The sequence below is a fragment of the Hemicordylus capensis genome, chromosome 5 (assembly GCF_027244095.1).
Source record: "Hemicordylus capensis ecotype Gifberg chromosome 5, rHemCap1.1.pri, whole genome shotgun sequence".
Classification (NCBI taxonomy): Eukaryota; Metazoa; Chordata; class Lepidosauria; order Squamata; family Cordylidae; genus Hemicordylus; species Hemicordylus capensis.
In genome coordinates, this window is record NC_069661.1 from 104658273 (window position 1) to 104684960 (window position 26688).

General features: G+C 42.5%; 1 protein-coding gene and 1 long non-coding RNA gene across 14 annotated transcripts in view; one reads left to right on the top strand and one right to left on the bottom strand.

The window, feature by feature from the left end:
- The window catches only part of TBC1D1 (TBC1 domain family member 1), a 161936-nt gene that overhangs the window by 85054 nt on the left and 50194 nt on the right, over positions 1 to 26688 (bottom strand). The window contains exon 1 of one of the 13 annotated variants that reach the window (XM_053253936.1): positions 9507 to 9575. The exons of 10 other annotated variants lie outside the window; for them this stretch is intronic. In XM_053253936.1, the coding sequence (XP_053109911.1) occupies positions 9507 to 9557 (51 nt within the window). In that variant the 5' untranslated portion in view covers positions 9558 to 9575. Of the gene's footprint in view, positions 1 to 7237; positions 7674 to 9506; positions 9576 to 26688 lie in introns of those variants that run through there. 2 more of the 13 variants (XM_053253937.1, XM_053253940.1) reach the window with 2 other exon arrangements.
- LOC128326676 (uncharacterized) lies at positions 17284 to 26077 on the top strand. Its single transcript, XR_008308189.1, has 2 exons — positions 17284 to 17426; positions 25862 to 26077. It is a non-coding gene; the product is annotated as an uncharacterized LOC128326676 (long non-coding RNA).

Below are 26688 nucleotides of genomic sequence, written 5' to 3' on the forward strand. Positions count from 1 at the left end.
ACTCATGTATGCCAGAGCTTTTGGAGAAAGGGTGAGATAAAAATATGCTAAGTATAGCAAGAAAGAGTGTTCCTTCAGCTGGTGAATAAGCCACCCCACTGCCCAAATTCTCTTTCTCTGAATCGATGCAAGAAGTAGCAGACTTGGGTGTTGACAACCATAGGATGGGATCAGTGCTAAGGCTGTCATGGGGGGCGGGGGGGGGAGGACTCCATGGCTGCCATGACAACCATGGGATTGTCCCAACAGGTTTTTGGCTATACACTTGCTGACTTTGGCTATGTACTTGCTGACCATGTACTTGCTATCATACTATGTACTTGCTGTGCTAAACTGGAGCAGACGGATGGTGGTTTAGATGTGGGATCCGTGTTCCCTCAAAGGTGTACACACATGCATGTGCTCACAAGTTTTTTGGTGTCCGTTCAGTTAATTTTCAGTTAATCTCATTCAGATTGAATCAGGAAGTCCCCACTCTGAATGCACATGCGCACACATTACCTTGATACTGCTGCCCAGAACAAAACTCATTCTGTGCAGAGATGGGGGGTGGAATTAGAGGGACCACTGTGTGAGATGCCTTTAAAAAAAAACACACACACACACACACACACACTTCTCTGTCATGATCAGATTATTTCCTGGTGAGATTTTGACTTGCTTTCTTCAATATGCAGAGGTGTGGACCAATTAAAATTGTCCACTCTGGAACTTTGTGGATCCAGCTGGATTCCTGAAAGACCTTAGGAAGTTTATACCTAGCATGGCTGGTGTTCTGATTGATACAGATAGCGGGGGCGGGGGGACTTAGTGGGAATGACACAGATATTGCTCAGTCTACAACAGGAAAACATAAATCACTTGGTCTGGGCAGCATCAACCCAAGAGCTCTGAAAGAATTCAAATGTCAAATTATTGCTATAACAGAAGTATGTAACTTGTCCCTAAAATTGGCCTCTGTGTCAGAGAATCAGCAAGGCTTCTGCAAATGTGAGTCATGCCTCACTAACCTTTTTAGTTCTTTGAGACCATCAGACATGTGGATAGAGATAATCCGGTAGACACTGTATACCTGAACTTTCAAAAAGCTTTTTGGCAAAGTTCCTCACCAAAGGCTGCTAGTAAGTTAACAATCATGGGATACAAGGACCAATCCTTTTACGGATTGGCAAAACATGAAGCAGAGAGAAGGAACAAATGAACAATTTTCATAATGGAGGGAAGTAAAAAGGTTTCCCTTAAGCATTTGTTCTGGGACAGATGTCTTTTCACTTCTTCATAAATGATCTGGAGTTGAAGTTAGGGTGGTAAAGTTTGTAGATTACACCAACTATTCAAGGTGGCAAAACACAAAACTGATTGTGAAGAGCTCCAAAAGGATCTACCTGAACTGGAAGCATATTGGGTCAAAATTCCCAGATTAACATATACACTAATGAAGCATGAGCAGTAGAGGGTGTCCGACTTGATTCACAGCTGAATCGATTCAACTCAAATCTGGATGATACACGTGATTCAACCTCACATTGAATAACCCTTGAGGATGCTTACCAGATCCAAGGTCGAACCAAATCACCCTCGTTTCAAGCTCGAATTGGTTTGCCAATTCGAAACTCCATTTTGTCCCCAGCAACCTCCACTTTTTCCTCTCTGAGCTTCTGCCATAACTGCCAGGGTGAATTTTTAGGAATTTGTATGTGTAAGTTCTCTATGGAAAAGTCATTTCACAACCAAGAATCCACAACACATTAAAATTCCTAAAAATTCACCCCTTTGCCCAATTCCTTTGGGGGTTGGGTGGCAGTTGGCACACATGGGGCCCTGCCACCCAACCCACTTTGGTGCACCCTAGCCCTTAAAAAATAGGCCAAATTGATTCAAATCCAAATCGAATCCAAATTAATCCAGATTCAAGGGCAGCCGATTCAATTCAAACTCTAACCAAATCACAAACATTGATTTGTGCACATCTCTAATGAGCGGTCAACGACCATGGTTCTTACTCGTCACACCAATCCTGCTCTCAGCCTCCAGATCAGCCTTCCTCTCTTGTCCAATCTGCCCAGCATGCCTCACTGCTATGAGAAGCTGACTACACGATACCAGACTCCTTTTGGATTTACCCTTGCTGACTAGGTATGGGTTTTAATGAAGTTAAAGTGCACGTTAAAAAAACATGTTGCTGTTGCCCACAATCATTAGATTCAATGCTAATAGTCTCATTTAAAGAAAACAAAAGGATAAAATTAGTTTTAAGGTTTTAATTTGTTTTATTTTGCTGTAAACCGCCCAGAGAGGAAAGTTTGTACAACTATAATAAAAATAAAGTCCTGAGTCTACTTGAGTGGGAATCATTGGTTGAATTTTAAAATAGCTCTTGCGTACTACCTCTCTAGTACGGATATCTTTCCTTTACAATTCTAATTAGGGCCTTTAAAGAGTATTTCAATAATTCATGTGTATTTTCAATGGCCTTCTTCTAAGCTCTTTAAATGTAGTGAAGAGTATTCCTCATAAGCAGTTGTTTTGTGTCCATATTGACCTGCAAATTGATCTCAGGCTAGGATCAGCAGCACAGATCAATACTTTTCTATACCTGGTAAAGTCCTACCTTATAAAAAAACTAATGTTCACATCATAATTTTGTCAGACACATGCAGTTTAGAACCTTGAAATGACCAGGGTTTCAAGTAGGATGGAAGAACCCTTCCTATAATTAGCTCTGTCCCTTGCAGACTGTGATGAAATGAGATTAAAGAATAAAAGGTAGTTTATCTGGGTGTGGAGGGGTTAAATCTCATTCTGGGCAAGGCTGGCAGAGACAAGCCCTGGGGCTGAGTCTCGGAAACCCCCTAACAGAGAAAAAGAAGAGTTATTAGAGCAGTTGGAAGAGCTGACAGTTGGAACTGAAGGTTCACAGAGTAAAGTGTCAGTCAGGTAGCATAGTAAGAAGGTTGGGATTAAGGAGAACCAGGTCAGGTTGTGAGAAAGATAGGTTTTAAGTGGTTCAGGTTTATGAGTTATAGAAAGAAACTTTATTAAAACCAAAACTCATATAAATGTTGTCCGAGGTAGATGAAGAGATACTGTTATGTAAAAACATCAGTCCTGTAGCCAAGAAAGTAAGCTACCCTACTAAATAGAGAAAACAATTGATCTTCAGAATTTGTAATTAAAGTTGGAAAAAAAGTTTTTAAAGAAATAAAGAGTGACTTTGTCTATAGCCCCTAGGCCTACAACCCGCATTACCATAACAGTAGACCTACACATATGTAGATCCTGCTTATACAGAAACCTCTCATGGTGGCAATGCAGTGAAGCAACACCAGGAGAAATAGAAAAATCATAAATAAGTACAAACAAGAGTATCCTTTTAAAAAAAAAAAACCCTCACAATAAAAACACTGAACATATGACCAGCAGGTGTGATCCTATCCCACCACAGCAACTGTTGAATGCGGGAGGGGTTTGGTGTATGAAAAGAACGAGGGCTCATCCAGACAGCAATAAAATGAAAGGTCTTCAAAGCCTTCATGCAAGTTTCAAGCGCAACCTTGCTCACCATACAGATACTCATGCAGGCTTCTGCGCAGATGCCACATGATTTTCATAGTGCTACCTGCCTGCCAGCCAGCCAGGTGAGGTGGAAAACACAAGGGTAAGAGTGTGCAATCCAGCTTTTGGAGCTAGAAAAGCAGCAGTGAAGAAGAGAGGCTACCACTGCATGCAGGCTCAGTCCTCACTGCCACACTGCTGATCTGCAACTTAAGAGTAGCTGCATGCCTGGAAGGCAAGGCAGCCCAAAGGGGATGGTGTCAGTGAGGAAGCAGATGCTGGCAACACCTCCCTTTCACCTCTAGAGGCAAAAGGCACTCTTGCATTCTAAGCAGAACCTATTTCTTTCCCCAGACACCACCACAAGAGTAGTAGGTTGGTTCTTCTTGGAATGTAATTCATGGCCAGCAGGTGAAGCTATGAAAAATCATGCAAGGTCTCTGTTCAACATGGTTATTTATTGGGACAGTGAATAGCATATACACACATAGTCATACACACATACAGTGTAGAAGCCTGCAGAGGTGTCTGTATAGCAAATAAGCTCACGCTTAGAACTTGCAGTAAAGCTTTGTTGATTCTTCATTTTATTGCCATCTCAAAGTCTCAGCTTTAAAAGGATGCTGTATGCTTTATTCATGTGGAAAAACCCTCCTACCTGGGGCAGTTGCCCAGTGAGGGACCGACTCCTTGTGGTGAGGGCTGGGAATTTTAAAGCGGAATTCCAACTTCTACCTATGTGCACAGCCCTACAACTCAGGGGTCAGAGCCAATCACTTTTTGGGCAAATATCTGACATAATGTGCTAGAGAACTATATATAAAGACCATAGAGATGATCAAGGAAAAAGAGGGGTCTCCAGTGAAAGGCCCCGAAGGCTGCAGCTTTTAGCTACGGGGGAGTAAGATGAAGCAACCTCCAAGTCGTGTTCTAATTTTTTTCATCTGTGTGCGGAATGAGTTTTGTTCTGGGCGGCAGTTTAAAGGCATTGTGTGCGCACATGTATTCAGAGTGGCGCCTTCCTGATTCAACCTGAGCGGGATCAAAATGATTAAAATGAGCAGGCATCAGAAAATGTGTGGGAACATCTTAGAGGGAACAGTGCCTCCAAGATAATTTTTCTGGGATTTCATGAGGTAGGTTATGCAAGAAACCACATTGTAACCTTCATAGAGGGATTGTAAAATGATTATTTCAACACACAATTATCAAATGTCATTCAAAGGTCAGTTAAATACACATAAAAAGACCTAATGACTTTACTTAGCTCAGATCTTGCAAATATTGTATATGTTGTTACATTACCATTCTTCTTCCTTTGTTAATTAGCTGCTTCAGCAATTGCTGGGAATTAACACAGCATTAGCAGTATGCACGATGATACAGAGCAAACAACATGAAAAAGGATCCTTTGCTATCCAAAGGGAAGATCTTGAGATTTTCTTGGCTTCTGCACACAAGTAATTAATAGCGGAGGAGCCTCTTCTCAATAAACATAAGATTCCTTTGGAAGATCAAGAAATGTTTGCAAAACAGTATGTGAGGGGAGGATAGGAGCAAACAGGAGTACACAGAAGACAAACAACCACTTTCATAATATTTTCCCTTCTAGATTGAACATTAAGTACATACATTTTGTGAAGCATGTTTTTGCTAATGTGTAGATTTGTTTAAATACAAAAAAAAAAATTAAAAATCACCTGTTGCATGCAAACCATTGCTTTTCTTCTGTGTTTTCAAACTCAGCTTGTGTGTTAAAAGCTATTTGAATAACACACTTTCAAATTCATTGAGTCAAGGAACAAACTTAATAATTACAGTATTTTGTATGTTGATAGGAATGAGCACCGTGGGATGAGTCTAAGAACTGAGCCCAGTTCCCAACAGAAGAGGCACTTTAATGTAAAAGATCAGAGGGAGGCAATTCTGGCTGTAATGAAAAAACATCCTGGCCCAATGCTGGAGTTGAATGTTTGACTTCAGACCGAGTACCATGATTTGGGTAGCTGACTTACTGGGTAGCCTTGGTCATGTTCTCATTCCTTAACCCTTTAAAAAATTAAATTACTGTTTGATTTTATGAAATATTCTTTTAAACAGCATTTTAAACTGTTGTTTGATATATTTATATTTATCTTGTTTGGTTTACAGTGATTTTATTTTATTTTTTGTACTGCTTATAAAAAGTTAAGGTACAAATGAACAAACTTCAGATATGATCTATAAAATGGAAACAGTGCAAGATTATCATGAAAAAACCACAAAGATTGTAAAGCGTATAGCACCTAAAATGCAGCCTGTTTAAATTACTCTTTCCTTTCCAGTACTCATTCTAACAGACATAATTTGTCCTGTTAACCAAACTAACCCACTAATTCCACTAAGTTTATCATTCCAAAAGGTCATTGTATAAACTGTATACTGTAATAGATTTCTGGCAAGAGGAATATTTCCTAAAGATTGTATTTAGAAACTCAGCTGCCCTGTCCACGACAGCCACAGCTAACTAAGGAAGTCCATGTGACAGATAGAAAGGATGCAAGTGGGTAGATGTGTCACTGCATAGTTGGAAGCAGGTTAAGTCCTGTGGGCAGTACAAAGGAGGAGAGTGTTTAGCTTCATCCAGGACAGGAAATTTAAACAGAGAATAAAGAACAGGAAGCAGCAGCAGCTATTTCTTGCTCCAAGGACTAGTCACTCCCCTTATACCAAGCCCAACAATGAGGTGCAGAAGTAGGCAATAAGCAGCAGCAACCACAGGCATTTACTGAAGAGGATCATGTTGCTTTGTATAAAGAAGTTCCACGAACAGTGTAAATGCACTGCAGTTTAGAATAAGCAGCATTGGCTTTGCTTTCTTTGGGGGTGCTGAAGGAAATTAGCAAACCTAAATTAAGTTTCAATCCACCGCCCCTCGCCACACACTTCTATTTTTAAAAAAAATACTCTGAAAGTTATATTACATAGTAAAACAAACATGTATGTATACACTAGGAGGTAAGCTGTGCAAGTGTTAAGTAACTCCTTTAGGGGATTTCTGTCCAGTTTCTCAATTCTTTTCTGAAATCTGATTTGGAGTACACACAGACACACACGGAGGAGGAAACTAATTTGATTTCTCTCATATACATTCATATACTTTCCATTTTGAGTCACAAATTGGAATTAGTTTTCAGTTTATTAATTAGAAACACACAACTCACATATTTTATCACATTTAACTCCCTATGCTACTCAGAACCCCCATTTGGAAGAAAACAAAGTTTTATTATACTAAGCTTCCTGGTCAGATAGATAAACTATAAACAACCTCTGCAACCCTATATCCACACACAGTTTCATATTCCCAAACTACTACAAAGATCTCTCTGCAATTCTGGACCAAAGAAGACAGAGAACACACATTTACTGTTAGATTTGAACAAATGTAAAATCCCACCTATATGCAATGTTTTGTGTAAAATAAGATTTTCCCCACTTCTACAAATCTGCTCAAAGGCTAGGTCTACAACTTAAGGATTCTCTTTCCCACAGTTTTATGTATGTTAAAGAAAACATCTTTTTCTCCAACTAAACTTGGGTCTTAATTCCAGCATTTTTCTTTTACAACACTCCCAGAACAAAATTTATCGGTCACATCTTTTAATGAAACAGATTTTTAAAAGCTGAAAATTCCTCCTACCTTTGCCACCCAGCTAAACAATGGTGACATCTTCAAAAGGGCAGATACAGCAGTGTGTGAATAGTTGTAATTCTAGCCACTTTCTCCTCTTTCTTTGCAGTGTTTTATCTCTCATAAAACCTCTCTCTCTCACATCTGCCTCACGCAGCCTTTTATCGAGAGAACTGAAAGTGCTTCTTTCAGAGCATTTGCTCCCATGCTGCAAAGAAACATGCCTGTTTCCATGTCTGCAAGTAACTATGAGGTTAGTAGTCTCTCACACAATTCTACCGTCTATCAGAAATTCAATGCAAGAAAGGAAAAGGCTGGGAGGGTTAAGAGGAGGAAAAGGGAGTTTTCTATAGGCTCCTTTCAAAAGAAAGCTCCACCTACTCTCAGGGAGCGAAGGGAGTAGAAAGTACCAACAAAGTGCTGCTCTGTAGATCACAACTCAGGAAGTTGTGAAATGCAGCAGCTTGTGTTTAAGAGCGTTGCAATAACATGCCAAGAGGGGAAAAATATTAACATATACTGGCTACTTTTAAGGAGTTTTGCATAAAGGACAGTATTCATCAGCACTACACTTTTTTTAAAAAAAAATCCCAACTGTTAATATGGCTTTCTGGAACCATTCCCAAGATTCAAATAAATAATGTCACTACTAACTGAAAAAAGAAAACCCCCAAAATTCAATGAAACCATTTTTGTCACTCTATTAAAGGTTTGAGTGCATAATGACTGAGCAACAGTGGAACAGTGTTTTTGGTAAAATGAAGAGGGGGAAAACAAGGGGTATTTGTAATTCTCATGGTCTGATTTTAAACACATATTTTAAAATATAAATTTTGGTGGGTTTGAAGTTAATTACTTTAGATACTTATTTTTTACCCCCAAAAGCAGACATTAATAATCCCTTGTTAAACTGCCAGATTATCTTCCCCCTCCCAATTATATATAACTGTAAAAGAAGAAAAAGACTTTTCAGTACATATTATCTGACTATTACGATGACAAAGAAGAATATTTATATACCACTCTTCAACCAAAGTTCACAAAGCAGTTTACAAAGAAAAATAAATAATGCATAAATAAAATGTCCCTCCCCTAAGCCTCGTGAAGAGGGGAGGGGGTTTGTCTCAGCCCTGCTCTGCCCTGGGCCCAAAAGTGGAGCCTTCTGATTGGCCCAAAGTGGTTTGGGGGCGGGGCCTGGGACTGTTGGTTTTTTGGTTCGCGCCCCCGGTCTCTCAGTCTGGGTTCGATGTTCCCCACCATCCCATCCCCTGGTGCAGAGTGGGTTTAGTGACTGGTCGCCCATGCGGGGGCCGAGTAGAATTTTTTTGCTCTCAACGCATTGGCCACTGTTGAGGGTTTTTTCGCCTACTCTGTTCTGTGCTGAGGGAATTAGTTAGAGTTAGGCTGGCCACAACAGTGGGAACAGTATGGGCTGAGTGGTGATTTCAGGGATAGAATATCGGTGAGCACCTTTGGATATTTTAAAGGTGAATTGGTCAATCGCTCCCTTGTGGTTTGTGCGGCCCAGGGAGAATGGTTGGCCAGGAAACCGGCTTCAGGACTTCACCAACCCTTGGGCTGAGCGGTCCGGGGCCGATGAAGCCCTAGAAGTATCCAGGCCTCTTCACAAAAGGGGTTGGCTTTGAAGGAGGTGGGCAGGTTGCACCTGCATGTTTCCTGAGCCAAGGTGTGTCGCCCTTGCAGGGGCAGGGAAGAACGACAGAGTCCTAACCCGGCCTCGTTAGGCCCGCACTGTTGGTTAAGGGGGATTAATCCCCTTGTTACAGTCCGCTATGCCTTGATGTTATTCGTTAATAAAGTTGTGGCTCTTTACCCAGTGCTATGTCTCTGTGTCTTTTTGGGCCGGGGGTCTGGGAACAATGGTCCCCTGTCCCCTAAGGGCTTACAAACTAAAAGAAACATAAGGCAGATACCAGCAACAACCACTGGAGGGATGCTATGCTGGGGCTGGATAGGGCCTGTTGCTCTCCCCCTGCTAAATATAAGAGAATCACCACTTTAAAAGGTTTCTCTGCTCAGTTAGCAGGGGTTTTCACAGTTTTAGCTATGGTTGCATCTCTGTATGAAATGCTAGGATTTGTAAATGTTTTCTAGACAAACACACTCCAAGTGGAACAGTATCTCCCCCCCCCCCGCCATCAACTGGATATATTTGCATAACGAATAGGGGGTTAGCTTCTAGGATTATTATTTCTATGTTGAGTTAAAAAGTGATGACTATGTAGTTGTAGTACCAGTAGATGCTCACTCATCATACCTGCCTGCCACAAAACAAAACACGTAGTGCCACCACCAATTTATCATCCATGAACTGCTTATACCTTACTACAAGTTCCTATAGCAAATGGGTAGTAGAAGGTAGCAGAGAGCTGGGATGATACAGCATTGGGACAGAACATCAGAAAAGCCTGATAAGATGCAGGATGATGATAAGATTATGATGATGCAGATAATCTCATTTTCCTAAAGCTTCATGAAAAATTGGAGATTCTTCTAAAGGAGTATGTGCATGCGTGCATAAATCCTACCACCAGCCCAGATCAGAAGTTTGAATAAGGACTGCTTCTCCAGACCAATTATTCAGCACTATTATTCTCTTTAAAAGGTAGCAAAAGTAATCAAAAGTAATCCCTCTGCTCATATTAGCCTTTTGACATAAAGACACAAGTTGACTAAATTACTCAATCAAAGTCCTGTTGAAATTATGTAGTCTTCTAGATTAACTCCTGAGTAGCAGGACTGAGTAATTTTATCTGGATGTCAGCCACTGTATATTTCCAGACAGAGGGCTTCCCTCCCCACCCCCCGAAAGCTCAGGTGGGCTCACACAATGAGAACATGCTTGTGGTAGCTAGCTATTGCTGGTCATTCACATCTAGCAGTTCTTTGCACTAATTCATCCTACTATTTTCTACACACACCAAGGCAGATGTTGTGGGCTGTAGTCCTCCTCTGTCTCTTTTGCACACTTTCCTGGGAGTAAGCCCCACTGAACTTAGTAGGATTTACTTCCAAGTAAACATGCCTCTCTTCTCCTATTGAGAGCACAATTTCCTCCTTTTTAGCCTTATTTCCTTAATATAAGGAACGTAAGCTTATGAGATCGCTTGGCATTCTGTGTGTGTGTCAGTGTGTCTGTATGATCCCACCACCATCAACTTTGCAATGCCTGGATCAATATGAACCAAATTGGGTACAGTTGTAGGACACATAGGGATACCTCAACAGCATAGTGTTTGATGATGTCATCCATCCTGATTCAAGATGGCAGATGTTTAAATATTTGAGGTGCAAAGGGCTAACTTGTGAACCACCTAACCAATTTGAACCAAATTTACTACAGCTATAGGGAACACAGCGACATCTCAATGGTGCAGTCTGTGGTTATGTCATCCATCCCAATTCAAGATGACAGATGTGTGAACATATGAGGTGCAAGTGGGCTAACTTGTGAACTGCCTAACTGATTTGGACCAAATCTGCTACAGGTGTAGTGACACATAGGGATGGTTCAAGGGCGTGGTTTGTAATAATGTCATCCACTCTGATTCAAGATGGTGGACATGTGAATATTTGAGGTGGAAGTGGCTAACGTGAGGATGGTAATTATCAAATAAGTTTATAATGAAAGGAAGGTAGGTAGATTAGTTCTTACCAGAACAACTTGTTATTTTTCCTGATACTTCATCATTTCTTATACATGCTTCACCCATTGACTATAATGGGAAATCACTAAAATCTTTATAACTGGGTTGTTTCTTGTCAGAATGGGGTAAATACTGAACACAAAGTAGGTCTTTAAGAGGCCATTACACCATCCAGATTTCAACCAAATATCTTAGAGAAGTTCTACTGGGAAATGTTAAAGTTTAGAGGCTTAATTTTTAGCTATTTAAATCACCCTGTGTTATCTTTCTGATATCCTACAGGAATGAAGACACTGTAATGTCTCCTTACTCAGATAGCTGGCACAGTGCATGGAGAGATTCCTGTGCCAAGGTAGGCAGGCAGAGGATGCTGGAGAATCAGTAGGCCTTCTGGAGAGGCAGGAGTAGTTAGCCTACTCTGGAAGAGTAGGTCTCCTGGGCACTTTCCAGACTAGACCCTTCAACGGGGTCAGGACGAATCTTGGATGTGTGCTTCCACACTTCCTGTGTCGTGATGCCGCAGTCCCTACATGGACAGCAGGGTGCCGTTCACATTTCCAATGCCTTGTTGTGAATTTAATTGCTATGATATAGAGCAAGGACATCACATATCTGGAGTGAAAAGGTTACTGTTTTTTCGCGTTGTTAGTTTCTGCGAGACTGCTCCCCCTGCTGTTTATGGCCCAAATGCGACTTGCCTGAACGGCAGCATTTCTCTGCTAATGAGCAGCTAGTCTGGAAAGCGCCCGGGAGCCAAGATGAGGTCTAGGAACAAAGCTGAGATGCTAAAGAGCCAAGGCACTACAAGCAGAGCAATCAATATGTGAACTATTGAACTGGCAAGTGCTCATTGCTTAAATAGAGCATTTGGGCCTTCACCCTTTCTAGGGTTTCTCAGGTGACTTGGGTGGTAAATCTACAGGTGACTTGGATGGTAAACTCTATTTCTGAGTTGGCCCCTCCTCTTGAGTAGCCCCTTTTTGGCTGAACTAGCAGACTGCCAAACTTACACTCCTCTGTCATTGCTGAAGGTCGGCCTGGCTTGCCATCAACATCTTTCTTGTGGTTCTGGTGGAGAAGGAGGGGACTCCTTTGGGGACAAGTTGGTGGGTGGTTCCCTGCTCCTTGATGGATGGGCTTCCTCAGTGGGTGTACCTGGAATGGAACTAGGCCCTGGGGAGCCTTCTGGTTCAGGGGCCTCTGGACCCATTTCCCTTCCCGCCATAGTTGCAGGTCTTCAGAGGACCCTCCAAGTTCTGTCTAGTATCAGGGTCAGGAGTCTTGGGGTCTCCCATTGTGGTCTCAACTTCCCTGGTTTGGAGGTCCATGACCTTGTTGTCTGGGGAACTGTCAGAGGCAATCCCAACAGATACAAAGTTCATGCCTGCTCCAAGGAGATCTGAGGTCTCCTGGTATTTTGAACAGAAACCATGACAACTACTGCTGTGACCATTCCCCACCATTTCTAGCAGGAAGAGAAAGAAATTTTTAAAATAATAATTTTAGAAATAATCTGCAGATACTGGCAAGAACAGAAGATGATGTTCACAAAACTGGTAAGCAAACAAAAGGGGGGGGGCAAAAAATGGGAGCCAAACCATCTCTGCACAATCTCAAAAAAAAGAAAATCTGTTGGTTTGTAAACAGCAGGAAGAAAGGGTGCCAATAGCTGGTAAAACTTTGCACTTAATGGAATAGCATAGGAACATAGGAAGCTGCCATATACTGAGTCAGACCATTGGTCCTTCTAGCTCAGTATTGTCTTCACAGACCGGCAGCGGCGTCTCTAGTATAGCAGTATACTGGAGCAGCATTACTGGAGCTAGCAGTATAACACAAAAATGACATCTGTTTTAAAAAAAATTAAATACACAAAAGAAGAGGGGAGCCAGGAAGCTACTGTAAGCAGCTATTAGAAAAACCAACTATCACACAGAGAAGTGAGCAAAGAGCATATGTGCACTTTGGTGCAGAAGTTAGGGGGCATGCTGGGTGGGATCCATGGGAGCCACCACCACTGTATATCAATATCCACATCTTTTCCTCCTCTCACAAAATTTGGCCTTTCTAATTCATGTTGGCGGCGGGGGGGGGGGGGGGAGTCCCAGTTAAAAACTAGTGATTTTTTTACAAATTGGAAGACCAATCCTTACAGAAAAATCTGCAAGGGGCTCAGCATTGTCTGGAATCCAAGCAACATTACCCATAGGAAACAGCAAAGAACATGGACTATACCATGGTCTCAAAGCACCTCTGACAGAAGATTCTCTTCCCCAGTGGATAATTCAGGCAGCAGCAGTTAGACAGTATTTCAATAACAATCATCACTATTATAGCAGAGTGCTCAAAGCATCTATATATATAATTCTCTAAGACATACCCATGGCTAATCCCATGTGTGGCAGCTCTTGCAAGAGTTCGCGAGTGAGGGAAGGGGGAGAGGAAAGCAACAGAGGCGGGGAACATAAGGTCAACGGACAGGCCAGTGAACAGACAGGCAGGCGGGTAGGGAGAGAAAGCGGTGGCAGTGGCTGGTGGGTGGAGAGAAAGCAAAAGCGGCAGTGGCAGGGTGGGGAGAGAAAGCAGCGGCGGCAGGGGGGGAAGACAAAGCGGTGGTGGCTGTGGGGGGGAAAGAAAGCAGCAGCCAGCTGGAAAAAGCGGCTGGCCAGAGAGAAAAAACATTGGAGGGGGGAAGAGGAGAGGGGAGGGCTGAGAACAAGGGGCTGAGAACGGGGGAGAACTAGAGGCGCAGATGCTCCGTGCCCAGGCCAGCTAGTTTCAGATATATTACCTTAGTAATCAACACGTCAACTGGTGTTATTCCCATATTTCAAATAGGGGTTGAGCCTGAGAGTCATGAACCTAAGGCCATCCAATAAATTCATAACAGAGGCAAAATCTGAACTGGAGACTTCTAGTTCACATTGCGGACTTTTTGCCTCTACACTAATCTAGTTTTCAGACTTTCAAACACACTCATTCTCCTTTCACCTTGCCAAGAACTAGGGGCAAGGAAATTTCAGCAGTTACTACTGTCTCTGTTTCTGTAAGGTGAAAATGCAGCACCTATGTTGCCTAAAGTATTATATTTTGATTTGAAGTCAGAGCTTAATTCTTTGGCTGCCAGTTTTTAGTTCTAAAAATAATGTGACAAACAGTAACAGGTCAGATTAGTTTCCTTTCAGAATTCTTCACTGCAATAGCAATATTTACATAGTGTTTTAAATGGTCTTCTGTAAAGTGGGTGATGGACAGTTAGCAGCAAAGACTGGCTTGCGTCCATAAGGCTAGGGACTCTTACCACGGCTATAAAATTGCACTCAGACACATTTAGTTCCATACTTCACTTGCATAGTAAACGTGAAGCCAGCAGGTTAAAAGGGGGTTATTGTGAGCTGGTAGGTGTGAAGACATTAAATAATGTATTTTCATCTATTATCCCTACAAAAATGAATATCAGTACAGCAGTACATATTAAAAATAGAACTTCTTTTAAATATTCATTGCAGCTTGTGAAACCATTAAGCAATTGTGTTGCCAGGAGGATCGTATATCCATGTTGAACAAATGGAAAATTCAGGAATATTCTATCCAAAACTATAAAAAACATAAAACTGTACCATGTATTGTATAACATTTTGGAAAAGTCTTGAAAACAGCATTTTGCAAGTGTGCTGCTGTGATAATCTGGTATAGGAAGAGAAAGTGATGGAGATGTTTTCCTTCACTCTCTCACTTCATAAGCTTCGTCTGGCTGCAGGCTCTCTCCTATGGCAGCCATTGCCACAAAGTCCTCCTGGAGTGACCCAGTGGTATTTATCACGGCAGCAGCAACCTGTCATGTCAAGTCATTCCTAGCTTGAATGGGACTTCTACAGAAACAGCTCTTCTGTAGTTTGCCTCTATAGGCAAACTCGTCCTAGTTCTGGTGACTGCTGGAGCAACTCTGTTTACGCTGGATATTTACTAGGTTGATCACAGTTGCAATTGCTGCTCAGAGTGGAGATGGTAAGGTGGGGTCAACCAGAAAAAAAAATAATCTAAGCAATTTTGGGTTGTTGGCTTAAACAGAACACACAGTTTTGAGCTTTTTGCCCCAAAAGCAAAGGACAAGGTCAACCCCCATTTTGAGACATTATAATTTTAGGTATATAGCTTAGGTGAATATACAGCTTTTATGCTGAGCTCCACCCCTGAACCTTCCAGAACCTTTTGGGCTCTGCCTCCAGATCCACATCAGACCCCTGTTTGAGTCAGAGAATAGTGACATTTAGACTTATTCCCTGTATTACAGTACTGAAGGAGACTTCTGCATTTCATACCAAAGCTTACAGAGTTTGGATTCTCTGAACCTGAAATATGAGTCTTCCCAAAATCAAGAAAAATAACTGTTTGAATCTCTCCATTCAAGTTGTAGAAGTTCTTTCTTAGCCTACATAAAGCAGCCATAACTGCTGTCCATGAGGAATGCCGTGCCAAGGTGCACAACTGATCATGCTAGCGTGGAAAAAGACCAAGTGATACAGAGCTTCCCAGGCTCCTATGTTATACAGATCAAACGGGGCAAGGCCAGTCATTGCTCTGCGCCCTAGTCCTGTCAAGACGAAAACTTATAGCATTTCCTAGCAGCTGTCCATGCCTTTTAAGGAAAATCTGCCTTATGTCTTAAGAACTGAAACAATCCATGTGAACCAATTTATATGGTTGCAGCTTCAGATCCCTTCATATGACAATTGGTTCAAAACAGCCTCTTCTGGGTTTGGAGGAACATCCCTGCAATTTTAAAGGCAGGGATAGGGATTAAAGCCTGCAACTTTAAACTTTTAAATTATCTAGCATTATCTGGGCAGGGCCCTCCAGAGGTGAAGAGACCAAAAACCCTAATTTCTAGGCCTGCACACAGGGAGTAGTACTGGCACGCCACTTCCCCATATCCAGGTTTATTTATTTATTTATTTAACCCTCATTTGTAAGCTTATTAACTTATTTAACCCTTATTTGTAAGCTGTGTGTTCCACTTTTACTAAATACTGCACTAATTTAATGGCCACTCAGTAGCTGGCTATACTGAGCAATCCAGAGCAGAGGGTCAAGCCACTCCCCACGCCTCTTTACTCACTTGCTACTATCAGCACACTCATCATCTGAGGTTTTCAGCTTTTGCCAGCTGACATGACAACTTTCCAGGGAGGAAGAGAAAAGTCTGCAACATACAGTATATGCAGATGATGCAGCCATCCTCTCAAGGACTCCCATTGGCCTCAGAAGAGCATTGAGGGCTCTGATGCTACACTGTAAGGAAGGTTGCCTGGAAATCAGTTATCACAAAACTAAAATCATGGCCTTTGCTAGGAGGCCCAAGATCCACTCTTGGAGGACTGAGGGACATAAGATCGAACAAGTGGCTCATTTTAATTACCTGGGTGTAGTCTTTCATTCCGGTGGCTCTAGAAAAGCCCATGGAGAACATGTGGCCTTAAATGCACAGAGAAGCTGCTCTGCCATCCTTCAGTTTATGCGTACAAGAGGAGGCCACTACTTTCCCACAGTTCTCGAACTGTTTCAAGCCAAGTCATTAGCTCAGCTACTCTATGGCGCTCAACTGGGTCCATTTCCCAATATTGTGACCCTGTAATGTGTACAATCCAAGTTCTTGAGGGCAGCTCTCCGTGTAACAAGATGTGTCTCCAATGCCATCCTACGCCTGGAGACAGGCCAGATCAAGATTGAGGCTAGGGTGTGGATGGCCACTCTCTCCTATTGGCTTAGACTATCCTTTTGCCCAATTGGTCTTAGCCCTCTAACCCTGTATGATGATCATCAATCTAGTTGGGCTCAGGCAATTGAGGCAAAATTAGCTTTCCTGGGCCTCTCCCCACTGTCCCTGCTCAACATGGGCTACGATCAGGCAAAAGCAACTATTAAGCAGCACATTACAGACATTGAGTGCCAAACGGACCTCAGTAGTGTCTCAAAATTTTATATCAGTGAGGAGCTTAGATATACTGCCTCTCCTGCAGCATATCTCACTCATTTGGAGGTCTCAAATCACAAAAGGGTGTATACTTTGGCTCACTGCCATGGTTTCCCCTCAGCAGTGCTAGAGGGCCATTGTAGAAAGATCCCACTTGCAGAGCGGTTATGTCCCTTTAACATCCCTTCCTTTTCAATCATGCCAGTCCTTTAACACCCTGGAGATTAGCTCCCTGGAGCTAATCTTTAACCAGGCAGCCTTCGCTGCAGCGCTCTGTCTTCCTCCAGAGTCCCAGACAGCCTTTTCTCACTCCCAGCTAATCTCTCCAGTCTCTTTGATGAGAGGAGATAGCGAGAGCGAGTGACGTCACTGGTATGCAGCCGGTGAAACACACAAGGCAGGTAGCAGGGCGAGTGAGAGGGAGTGCTTGGCTTGGCTGGAGTGCTGCATGCATAAACTCTGTTCTGAACTTCTGCATGCATAAACTCTGTTCTGAACTACTACAGAGGAGGAACAGAGGAAGGCAGGCAGGCAAAAGATAAGAAAACAAACAAAAGTAAGCAACAGTGCTAATCAAATGAAAAAAGAAGGGAAAGATAAGAATGAAAGGAGTGGGGGTGAGGAGCGGGCTGATCATGTACTGACTCAACAAAAGGGGATGAAGATCAAATAAAATGGGATTTTTAAAAGCAAGCATACAGGAGAGAACAAGTACAATCTGTGTGAACTGAGAAATAAAATGTGGGGGGGGGGATGAAGGAGATGAAGAAAGGGGTGGCTAGGGTGAGCTACTGACTTACCAAAAAGGGGATGAAGCTAACATAAACTGGGATTTTTAAAAGCAAACATGCAGGCAGGAGAGAGAACTAGTGCAATGTCTGTGAACTGAGAAAACCAGTGGAAAAAAGAGATCACGAGAAAGGGGATGGAGTGGGGGCTGGGTGTAGCAAGGTATGAAATGGTGAATAGAGGAGAGAGAAAGAGGGAAAGAAGGATGAAGAAGAGACCCACTAAAAGTCTTCCCACTCATGTGTGAGTACATAGTACTCCTCCCCTCCCTTAAACCTCTGCCTAAAAATCATTACAGTTGTAAAAACCTGGATATATATGAATGAGTGGTATGAAGGGTTAAATCTCCCACCCCATTCCCTGTGGTTTAATTTCCTAATGTGGATGCCATATTGATGTGTAAAGTTCATTACCATAACATTACCTTTTCAAGGTAATGAGTGTTTTAGTTCTGAGTGTACTGCTTGGAGGTTTTTTGGATGATGTTTGGTTACAGACTTCCAGTATGATATGAGATGTCATGTTTTAAGCTTCCTATCAATTAAGTTGATAAGCTGGTTTTATGGTAGCAAACATGCATTGTCCCATTTGCTAAGGAGAGCAAGGGCAGTGATTACCAAATGAAGAGAGGAGGAAAGCTGGAGGGGGAGTACTGTGTGTGTAAGAGAGAGTACTATTTTAAAAGCAATATTAAATTACCCGTATTTTATGGACTATGAGACGCTACGGACTATAAGACGCACCTTAATTTTAATCCAGTTTTTCAGAGTTTTAACATATTAAACTGTTAAAACATATAAGGCGCTCCTGAATTTTGGCGGATATTTTTCAAGGAAAAAAGTGAGTCTTATAGTCCATAAAATACGGTACTATTTTTATGCATTTAAGAAGCAAGATATTATGTATACAGGAACTTGACACAAGTTCCTGCCTGCATGTTTATATGCAAAATAGATAGATGAGGAGTAAGAAAAGACAGAATTGGAAGAATGGAGTGTAAGGTTGCAACCTATTTTTAAAATATGGTAATGTTAAATCTGGACCGGACAAATCTCAGGTGCCAGGGAGCCATGATGTCTCATCCTTTCCTCCTCCCCCTTTTGAGCCAGAACTTCAAAAGTTAAATATTGATTAAATTCATTTTCATTAATTTCACTTTGATTTAATTGATTGATTAAGTGTTATTTTAATAATCAGCACCCTAAAAATTGACCTCGGCCCCCATAAGCCAAGTCACGGTCAGTTTTGGCCCATCAGGACATTTGAGTGGTGAACACCTGTGAACGCCTGTACTAATAGATAAACTTGAAACCCCTTTGCTAACTTCTGGTCTGGGACTAGAAACTGCACACACAAAAATGCAGTGGTCCTTGAAACTCTACATGACGAATTTAGCGGTCCTTGACTCCAAAAAGGTTGAGAAACACTGCTCTGAAGGATTATAGGCTGTGAGCCCCCTTAATCCGATTCTTGATTACTCTGGATTTACCTTGCACTTGCCCATGCCTCCATACCTATTGTTTTATTGCATTGTACTGAATTTTATTGCATTTTACTACATTTCATTGTTTTCCTTTCCCCCCTCTCTTTTTATTGCTTTTTACAATTTTAAATCTGGACTCTTACAATTTTATACTCCCCTTTTATATTTTTTTCTGGCCATTTCTATAATAGAAACTATATAATTATATTATCATTATTTTATCTCTTTTAGCTTTAGTAATTTTAGGTTTTTAGCTAGTTTTAACAAGTATATTCTATCTATTTTACTTTTTAATCTGCAATCATTCTTAGTTTTAGCCTTTTGATGTTATGCACTAATATGAATTTTAACTTACCTTTTAAATTGCAATCATCCTTAGTTTCATATTTGTCAAGCTATGTATCATCATATCACCATAACAACATTACGTAACATGTAATTTTTAACCTGTATCAATGTCACTTATGGAACTTAAGTCTCCCGCCACCTTGAACCATCATTCCACCTCCATGTGGAGGAATCTGCCCACTGCCATCATAAAAAAAAGGTAAACATCACCCACCTTTTCACTCCCTTTAATATTTCCAAAGTGGTTTGACCTAGAATTCTGAAATTGGGCTCAGATGCAGGATTTGTTAGCAGGACTCTATGTATTGATTTTGAAGTGGATCAGTCAGTCCCTTTATTTGTAATGATTTTTTGAATGTTTTAAAAAACTTCAAAAAGTCAATGTCCTATAAGTGGCTTGTTTCATGGCAGAAAATTACAGAGACTTCTGAAACTGAAGCCCCCCTCTTGGACAATCATTCCACTCCATGTGAAGGAATCTGCCCTTTGCCTTCATAAAAAATGCACATGCCCCCCTTTTTGCTCAACCCTTTACATTCCAGAATGGCTGGGCTTAGAGTTCTGAAATAGGGCACACATGTAGTCCAAGATGGCATGACTCTGGGTATTTATTTAAAGGAAATTGGTCAATCCTCTGATTTTTAATGAATGTTTTTCCTAATGCAGTAAAGTTGCTAGAAAGATTATCTCTATCCATAAAGTAATTAAGATCTAGTGAAAGTGGAACTGTTAAATCTGAATAAACAAATAAACAAACTATTTTTATTTTTATTAATGCACTATGCTTAAGATTTGCATGATATCTGTGAAGCAAGGGGCATGCATGTATTGTGGTTTTAATTTATTTTCCTTAGGAATGTACTATATGTCCAAGTTGATTTTGTGTTTGGACTGTGGAATAAGGGACCGTTTGTGAATGGTCAATAAGCTATGTGAATTGATTGGAGATTGTGTGGTATCCCCCCCCCCTTTTTTTTCTTTTGACACTCTGGCCCAGATCTGTGGGTTTGTGGTGAATGATTAAGATGATGTATGGATCTTTTGGGGGTTGTGTAATTCTCTTCCCCTCCCCACCATGCACTATCATTCATTCATTCATTCAATTTCTATACTGCCCTTCCAAAAATGGCTCAGGGCACTTTACACAGAGAAATAATAAATAAATAAGATGGATCCCTGTCTCCAAAGGGCTCACAATCTAAAAAGCAACTTCAGATAGACACCAGCAACAGTCACTGGAGGTACTGTGCTGGGGTTGAATAAGGCCAATGACTCTCCCCCTGCTAAATAAAGAGAATCACCACATTAAAAGGTGCTTCTTTGCCAAGTTACTATGACGCAGACCTGTGGGTTTATGGTGAAATGTATATATACTGAGAGGATGCTTATTTTGTAGGGGAGGTGTATGTGTGTACCTGTAAACTCATTAGGTCCAGGGTCCAAAATTACCTAGGGGCACCTACACAGGCCTACACAGGCTTGCATGGCTGCATTTGTGAAGCGCCAGGATTGAGACTGATCCTGGTGTTGCCCTGCCAGATAGCCCAGGATTTTATGGAGGTAAGGGTGCCACAGTCCCTGGTCATGTGACAGGGACTGTGTGACACAGAGCCAGGCACTCTCACAGGGAAATCCCACAACATTTTGCCACTTTTTAGCAAAAACATCTGTATAGAAAAACAAGTTGCTTAGCTGTAACGGATGATCTGGTAGTGATCTGATGACATTCTTAATTATGGGTTCTGTGCCTGCGTAGGACTATCCAGGCCGAGCTAGTTAGCTCCTTGTGGCGCCTCTAAACACTCGCTGTGTGTGAAGCCATTTCAGTTAATACTGGTGGTTTGGCGCCCCTGTACCTCAGTTTCCTTTTTGGACAGCTATTCAGGTAAACTACCAGTCAGATGCCACTTTAAAGGTAAGCCATACTTTTGTTTCTTTTACTTTCTTTGGTTGCACACTCAGAAAACACTTACAAAACAGCATTACAGTATATTTTAAATTTCTGTTACATAACGTTTGTCAATCAAAAACTCCTCCCGGCACTTAATGCTGCGGGGAGGCTGGGAGGGTATTATGGATGTCATTGGATCACTACCAGGTCATCTGTTACAGGTAAGCCTCCTGTTTATCTGATATTGATCTGATGAGCTCCATAATGATGGTGTTTAATGGACTTCCCAACATGGTGGAGGGAGCATTGAGCTACATTAAAACTCTCTCCAGGACACTTTTCCAAAGCTTGCTTCTGCAGCTAAGCTGTGGTCCACAGCATAATGCTTCACAAAATTCTGAGCTCCTACCTCCAGCCTGGCAGCTGAACAACTGAGTAAGATGGAGGCTGCCAGGCTAGTTCTACCCCACCCCCTCTCCTGATTGGCCAAGCCTCTGACCACGTGGAGGGGGCCAAGATGGCAGCCACCGTGCCTGCTTCCAGGCCGGTGGCACAACCCCGCTCCCCGCTCCACCACACAGGCATGGGGGCGGCATTCTCTTCACCTTTCCTCTGTAAGATTCAAACAGGCAACTAGTCTTTAGGTATTCCTGTGTTCTTTTCATGGAGAACAGCAACACCCTGCAGACATCTAATGTATGCATTGACTTTTCCAATGGTGTTTCCTGCTTAAAGAAAAAGGTTGGAAGGACAATGCTTGAGTTCAAATGGAAGTCCAAAACTATCTTAGGGCGGAAATCTGGGTCCATTCGAAGAACCACCATATCTAGGAAGAACCTAGCATATGGCTCATCCACCTGCAATATTAGTTCATTAACTCTGCGTGCTGTCGTTATAGCAATTAGAAACACTGTATTTAGCATTACATGTTTCAGAGTGGCTGTAGCCATTGGTTCAAATGCCCTTTCAGTGAGTGCTGCAAGGACCAAAGATAAACTCAATTTATCTTCTGGCCTGCGTAGTGGTGGGAACAAGTTATTTAAACCCTTAAGAAACCTTTTGCTTTCTAGGTGTGAGAACACAGTCTTTCCATCCCACCCCTTGTGGCATGAAGATAATGCTGCCATGTGAACCTTTATGAAAACATTGGCTAGCCCGTTGTGCTTTAGAGAGGTCAAGTATAGTAGCACATCATGAACTGATGGTGAGGTTGGGCTAAACCCATGCTTTTTTGGATATTCCCTGAAGCGTCCACCCTTTGACGAATAACTTCATCTTGTGGAGGGCTTCCAATTATTTAGCAATATCTCTGCTTATAGCCTGTCCTCCAAGCGGTCAGGTGTATGGTCCCTAGATTTGAGTGTAGCATTCCCCCCCACCGTTGAGAGAGTAGATCTGCACATTGTGGCAACCTGCAGTACATCCCCCTTGACAGTTTGAGTGCTAGTAGAAACCATGGTTGCCTTGGCCACTATAGAGTCACCAGGATACAATGTGTCTCCTCCTGGAGAATTTTGGCTACTATTCTGCCCAGCAATGGGTATGGTGGGAAGATATATAAGTAACTTCAAGTCCAAGCATATTGGAATGCATCCCACTCTGCGCCTAGACCCACTCCTGGCCATGAGCAGTAGTGCCTGCACTTCTTGTTATTCCTGGTTGCAAACAAGTCCACCTTGGGAGTGCCCCACACTTTGTAAATTGGTTGTAAATATTTCAGATTCATGGACCACTCGTGTTGCTTCAACACACATGTCCTGCTGAATGAATCTGCTAGAGTGCTGTCTAATCCTTTTGTATGGAAAGCCTGTGTGTATATTTGCTGTGCAATGCACCAATTCCAAACCTGTAGGCTCAACTGGCACAGCTGCCGGGATATGGTCACTCCTTGCCTGTTATGTAAGCTATCGCATTCAAGTTGTCCAGCTGAACTTGGACAACACGGACACTCAGCTTGAACAACTTGAGTGCTAAAAACACAGCCAACAGCTCTAGAAAATGTATGTGGAGGCATCACTGCTGCGCCGTCCACAGTCCCTGAGCTTGGTAGGTCCCTAAGTGAGCACCCCAGCTCAGAAGTGATGCATCTGTGGTAATCCAGGCAGTTGGTTGCGGCACCTGGAATGGTATGCCCCTTTGTAAGTTAGCTTCCTGCATTCACCAATGCAACAATGTCAGTACATTCACTGGCATCATTAGGCGCATAAAGGGCTTATCCACATTGGGGCAAAAGGAGGCCAAGTATGAGAGCTGTAGCTTCCGCATACAAAGTCTTGCATATCTCACCATCGCTGTACAAAGAGGCCACCAGACCCAACAGCCTCTGCACTGTATGTACCCACTGCGTGGGTGCTTGTTGAAACTCTTTCACCAAGTCCTCGGATAGTGTTTCTGCAGGAGATAAGCCCTAGAGTTTATTCTATTCTTTGCACAGGAACAAGGTGCAACTTTTTCTAATTTACTTGGACACCAAGCCCCTCCAGCAGACAGAGCAACGTTGTCATCTGTGTGCATAATTCCCTGGGCTTTTGCTGCCACCAACCAATTGTCTAGGCATGGATAAATAGTAATCCCCTGCATTTGCAAGTGTGCCACACTTATGCATTTGTTGAACACTTGGGGAGGGGGGGGGACTGTTGTTAAACTGAATGGTAGTACATTGTATTGGTACACACCATGAAGCAAAGGAATGTCCTGTGATTGACCAGTATACCAATGTGGAAATACACATCATTTAGATCCAGCTTTGCAACCCATTCCACTTTGTGTAGTAAAGGAAGGATATGTTGCAACGCTTTCATCTGGAATTTTATCACTTTGATAAACAGGTTTAAGTCCCATAGGTCCATAATTGGGCCAATGCCTCCATCCCACCAGAATGAAATAGCCAGAATAGACGCCTCTGTTCCAATCAGAGGCGTAACTATAGGGGGGGCAGGGGGGCACGTGCCCCGGGCGCCATCTTTTCTGGTCATGTGGGGGGCGCCGCCATGACAAAAATTTTTTTAATTTTTTAAAAATTTTTTTGTTAATACAAATGTTTCCTGCTCAGTGCAGCAGCACTGCAGCAGTCAAGGGAGCGCGTCAGTGCCCCCTCCCCCACAAGCGGTCCCTTCCGCGTCGCCCACGCCCCCCCATTGCTTTGCTGGTGCCTGGCGGCCAGTCAGTGGCCTGGCTTGGCGGCGGCGGCGGGCGCTTTTGAGGAAAAACCTAAGTATAATGTAGTATGTTGGGGGGGGCACGTGGGGGGCACCATTTCAGTGCTTGCCCCGGGCACCGTTTTCCCTAGTTATGCCTCTGGTTCCAATCTGCCCATCGCACTGGAGAAATTGCCCCTTTGTCCAACAATGTTTTCACTTCCTCCACCCAAGCTGGTGTTGCTGCGGTAAACCTTATCCCCATGAAGAGTGGCACTGTTTTGAACTCCAGAGCATATCCTGTCTGCACTATTCATAATATCCTGCATTATACTTTGCTATGCTGAGGCATGGCTCACCAGCTTGATGGCTGTTGCGGCATTGTTGACTGGTGGTGATGCACGGGCGATGTAATCAAATGTGTTGTTTGTTCTGCTGTTTTTTTGCAGTAGCCTTGCTGATTCTTGGCTTTATTGTCATTGTAAGGCTTCCTCTGGAAGTTCTGATAAGGTCTCCTGTAATCACGCCTTTCAGGAGGTTGATATGAACCTTGCTGTCTGATATAAGGATGAAACTTACTTGTTGCATTCAAAGACATTGCCATGGTGAAAGTTTTTGCGGTATATTTCAATTTCTTAACTTTCTCCATTGTCATTTCTGTTTCTTCACAGAATAGGCCCTTGCCATTGAACGGGAGATATTCTGTTTTCTCCTTCATATCCTGCTGTAAGGCCATAGACCATAACTAAGCATGTCTTCTGAGAGTCACTGCTGTTGCCAGTGTCATTGATTCAGTCTCTGCCAAGTGCTTCACATTGCTTATTTGCTGACAAGTCAGAGTAGTAGTTTTTTTGGAATGTTTCCTCAAAATGTTTACGAAAAGCCTCTGGGGCCAAGCTTGACTGCTCCTGATAAAGTGAATCCCACAGTAAATGCATATATTTACTTATACAAGCTGTATAATTTGCTATTTTAATTGCCAGACAGGCTGTTGAATACTCCTTAGGACATCTAGTTTCTGTCTCTTTTTATCTGCTGGGGTAGAATGTCTACGTCCAGACTTGGAGGAGGAAGCACAGTCAATTACCAATTAATTTGGTTGCGGATGTTTCAATAAGTACTCATTTTCCTCCTCCAAGAGCTTTGACATTGGAGTCCCTGTTTGAAGGACAGCCCAGGAGGACTGGACTGTCTTCATAATGGCCAGCAACATAGGCAGAAATATTGGTTGAGTAGTAGGCAACGTTTTCATAAAATTATATACAGGATCCTTCAACTCCATATCATTCATTTTAATATCAAGTCCCAAAACTAATGCCATCTGTTCTATTTGTTTATGATAGGACCGGAGTTCCTCTGATGGTGTTAAAGCTGGAGCTGTCAGGACCAAAGGATTGGGATCAATAGGCGGCTCTGACTCATCAGAATCCATGCTCGCAGCACCAGACTCTGATTTGGAATCCTCAGATATTTCAACAGAATCTGAACAGATGGGAATGGGCAATTGAGTCTGTTGGCTTGTCTTTTGTGTACTCTCCTTAAATGTACTTGTAAAAGACCTTCTTGGAGCTTGTTCTTTAATCATGGTCTGTGTGCTTAAATCAGGCCTCCTTGGAATATAAACCACTTCTGTAGCAGAAGTCTGGGTACCCACAGCAGGTTTATTTGGACACATCCCAAAAGTGGTCTGTGTACCTGTGGACAATTGTTCCGGCACATAAGATGTGGTAGGCACTGTATGTAATGGTGTTACCTGCATTGTTGCTGACACCAAACCACCCAACCTATTTTTCTTTGCCTTCCATTGTATGTACTCCTGGTAATCATACTGGAAACCTGGCAAAACTGTAGCCGGGTGCAAACTAGCATGCCCCCCATCCACCATGTGGCAATAAGCCCTGGTCTAATGTAAAGTCACTTGCCTCTCCAGCAAACAACCCTTGGCTATGGAGCTGAGATGTTGATGGGCAGTGTGTCACTGTCACACTAGATGGATAAAGCAATCTAGCATGGGATAATTCTTGTGTCTTTGGTATGGAGTCATGTTCTCATTGCCATAGGTGTCATCATCTAGACCATGGCTCAAAAAGCCATGGAAATTGGAAGCAGATGAGGTGCTCTCGTTAGATTCCAACTGAATGAGCTGTGTCAGGATCTAGAATACTCAGTA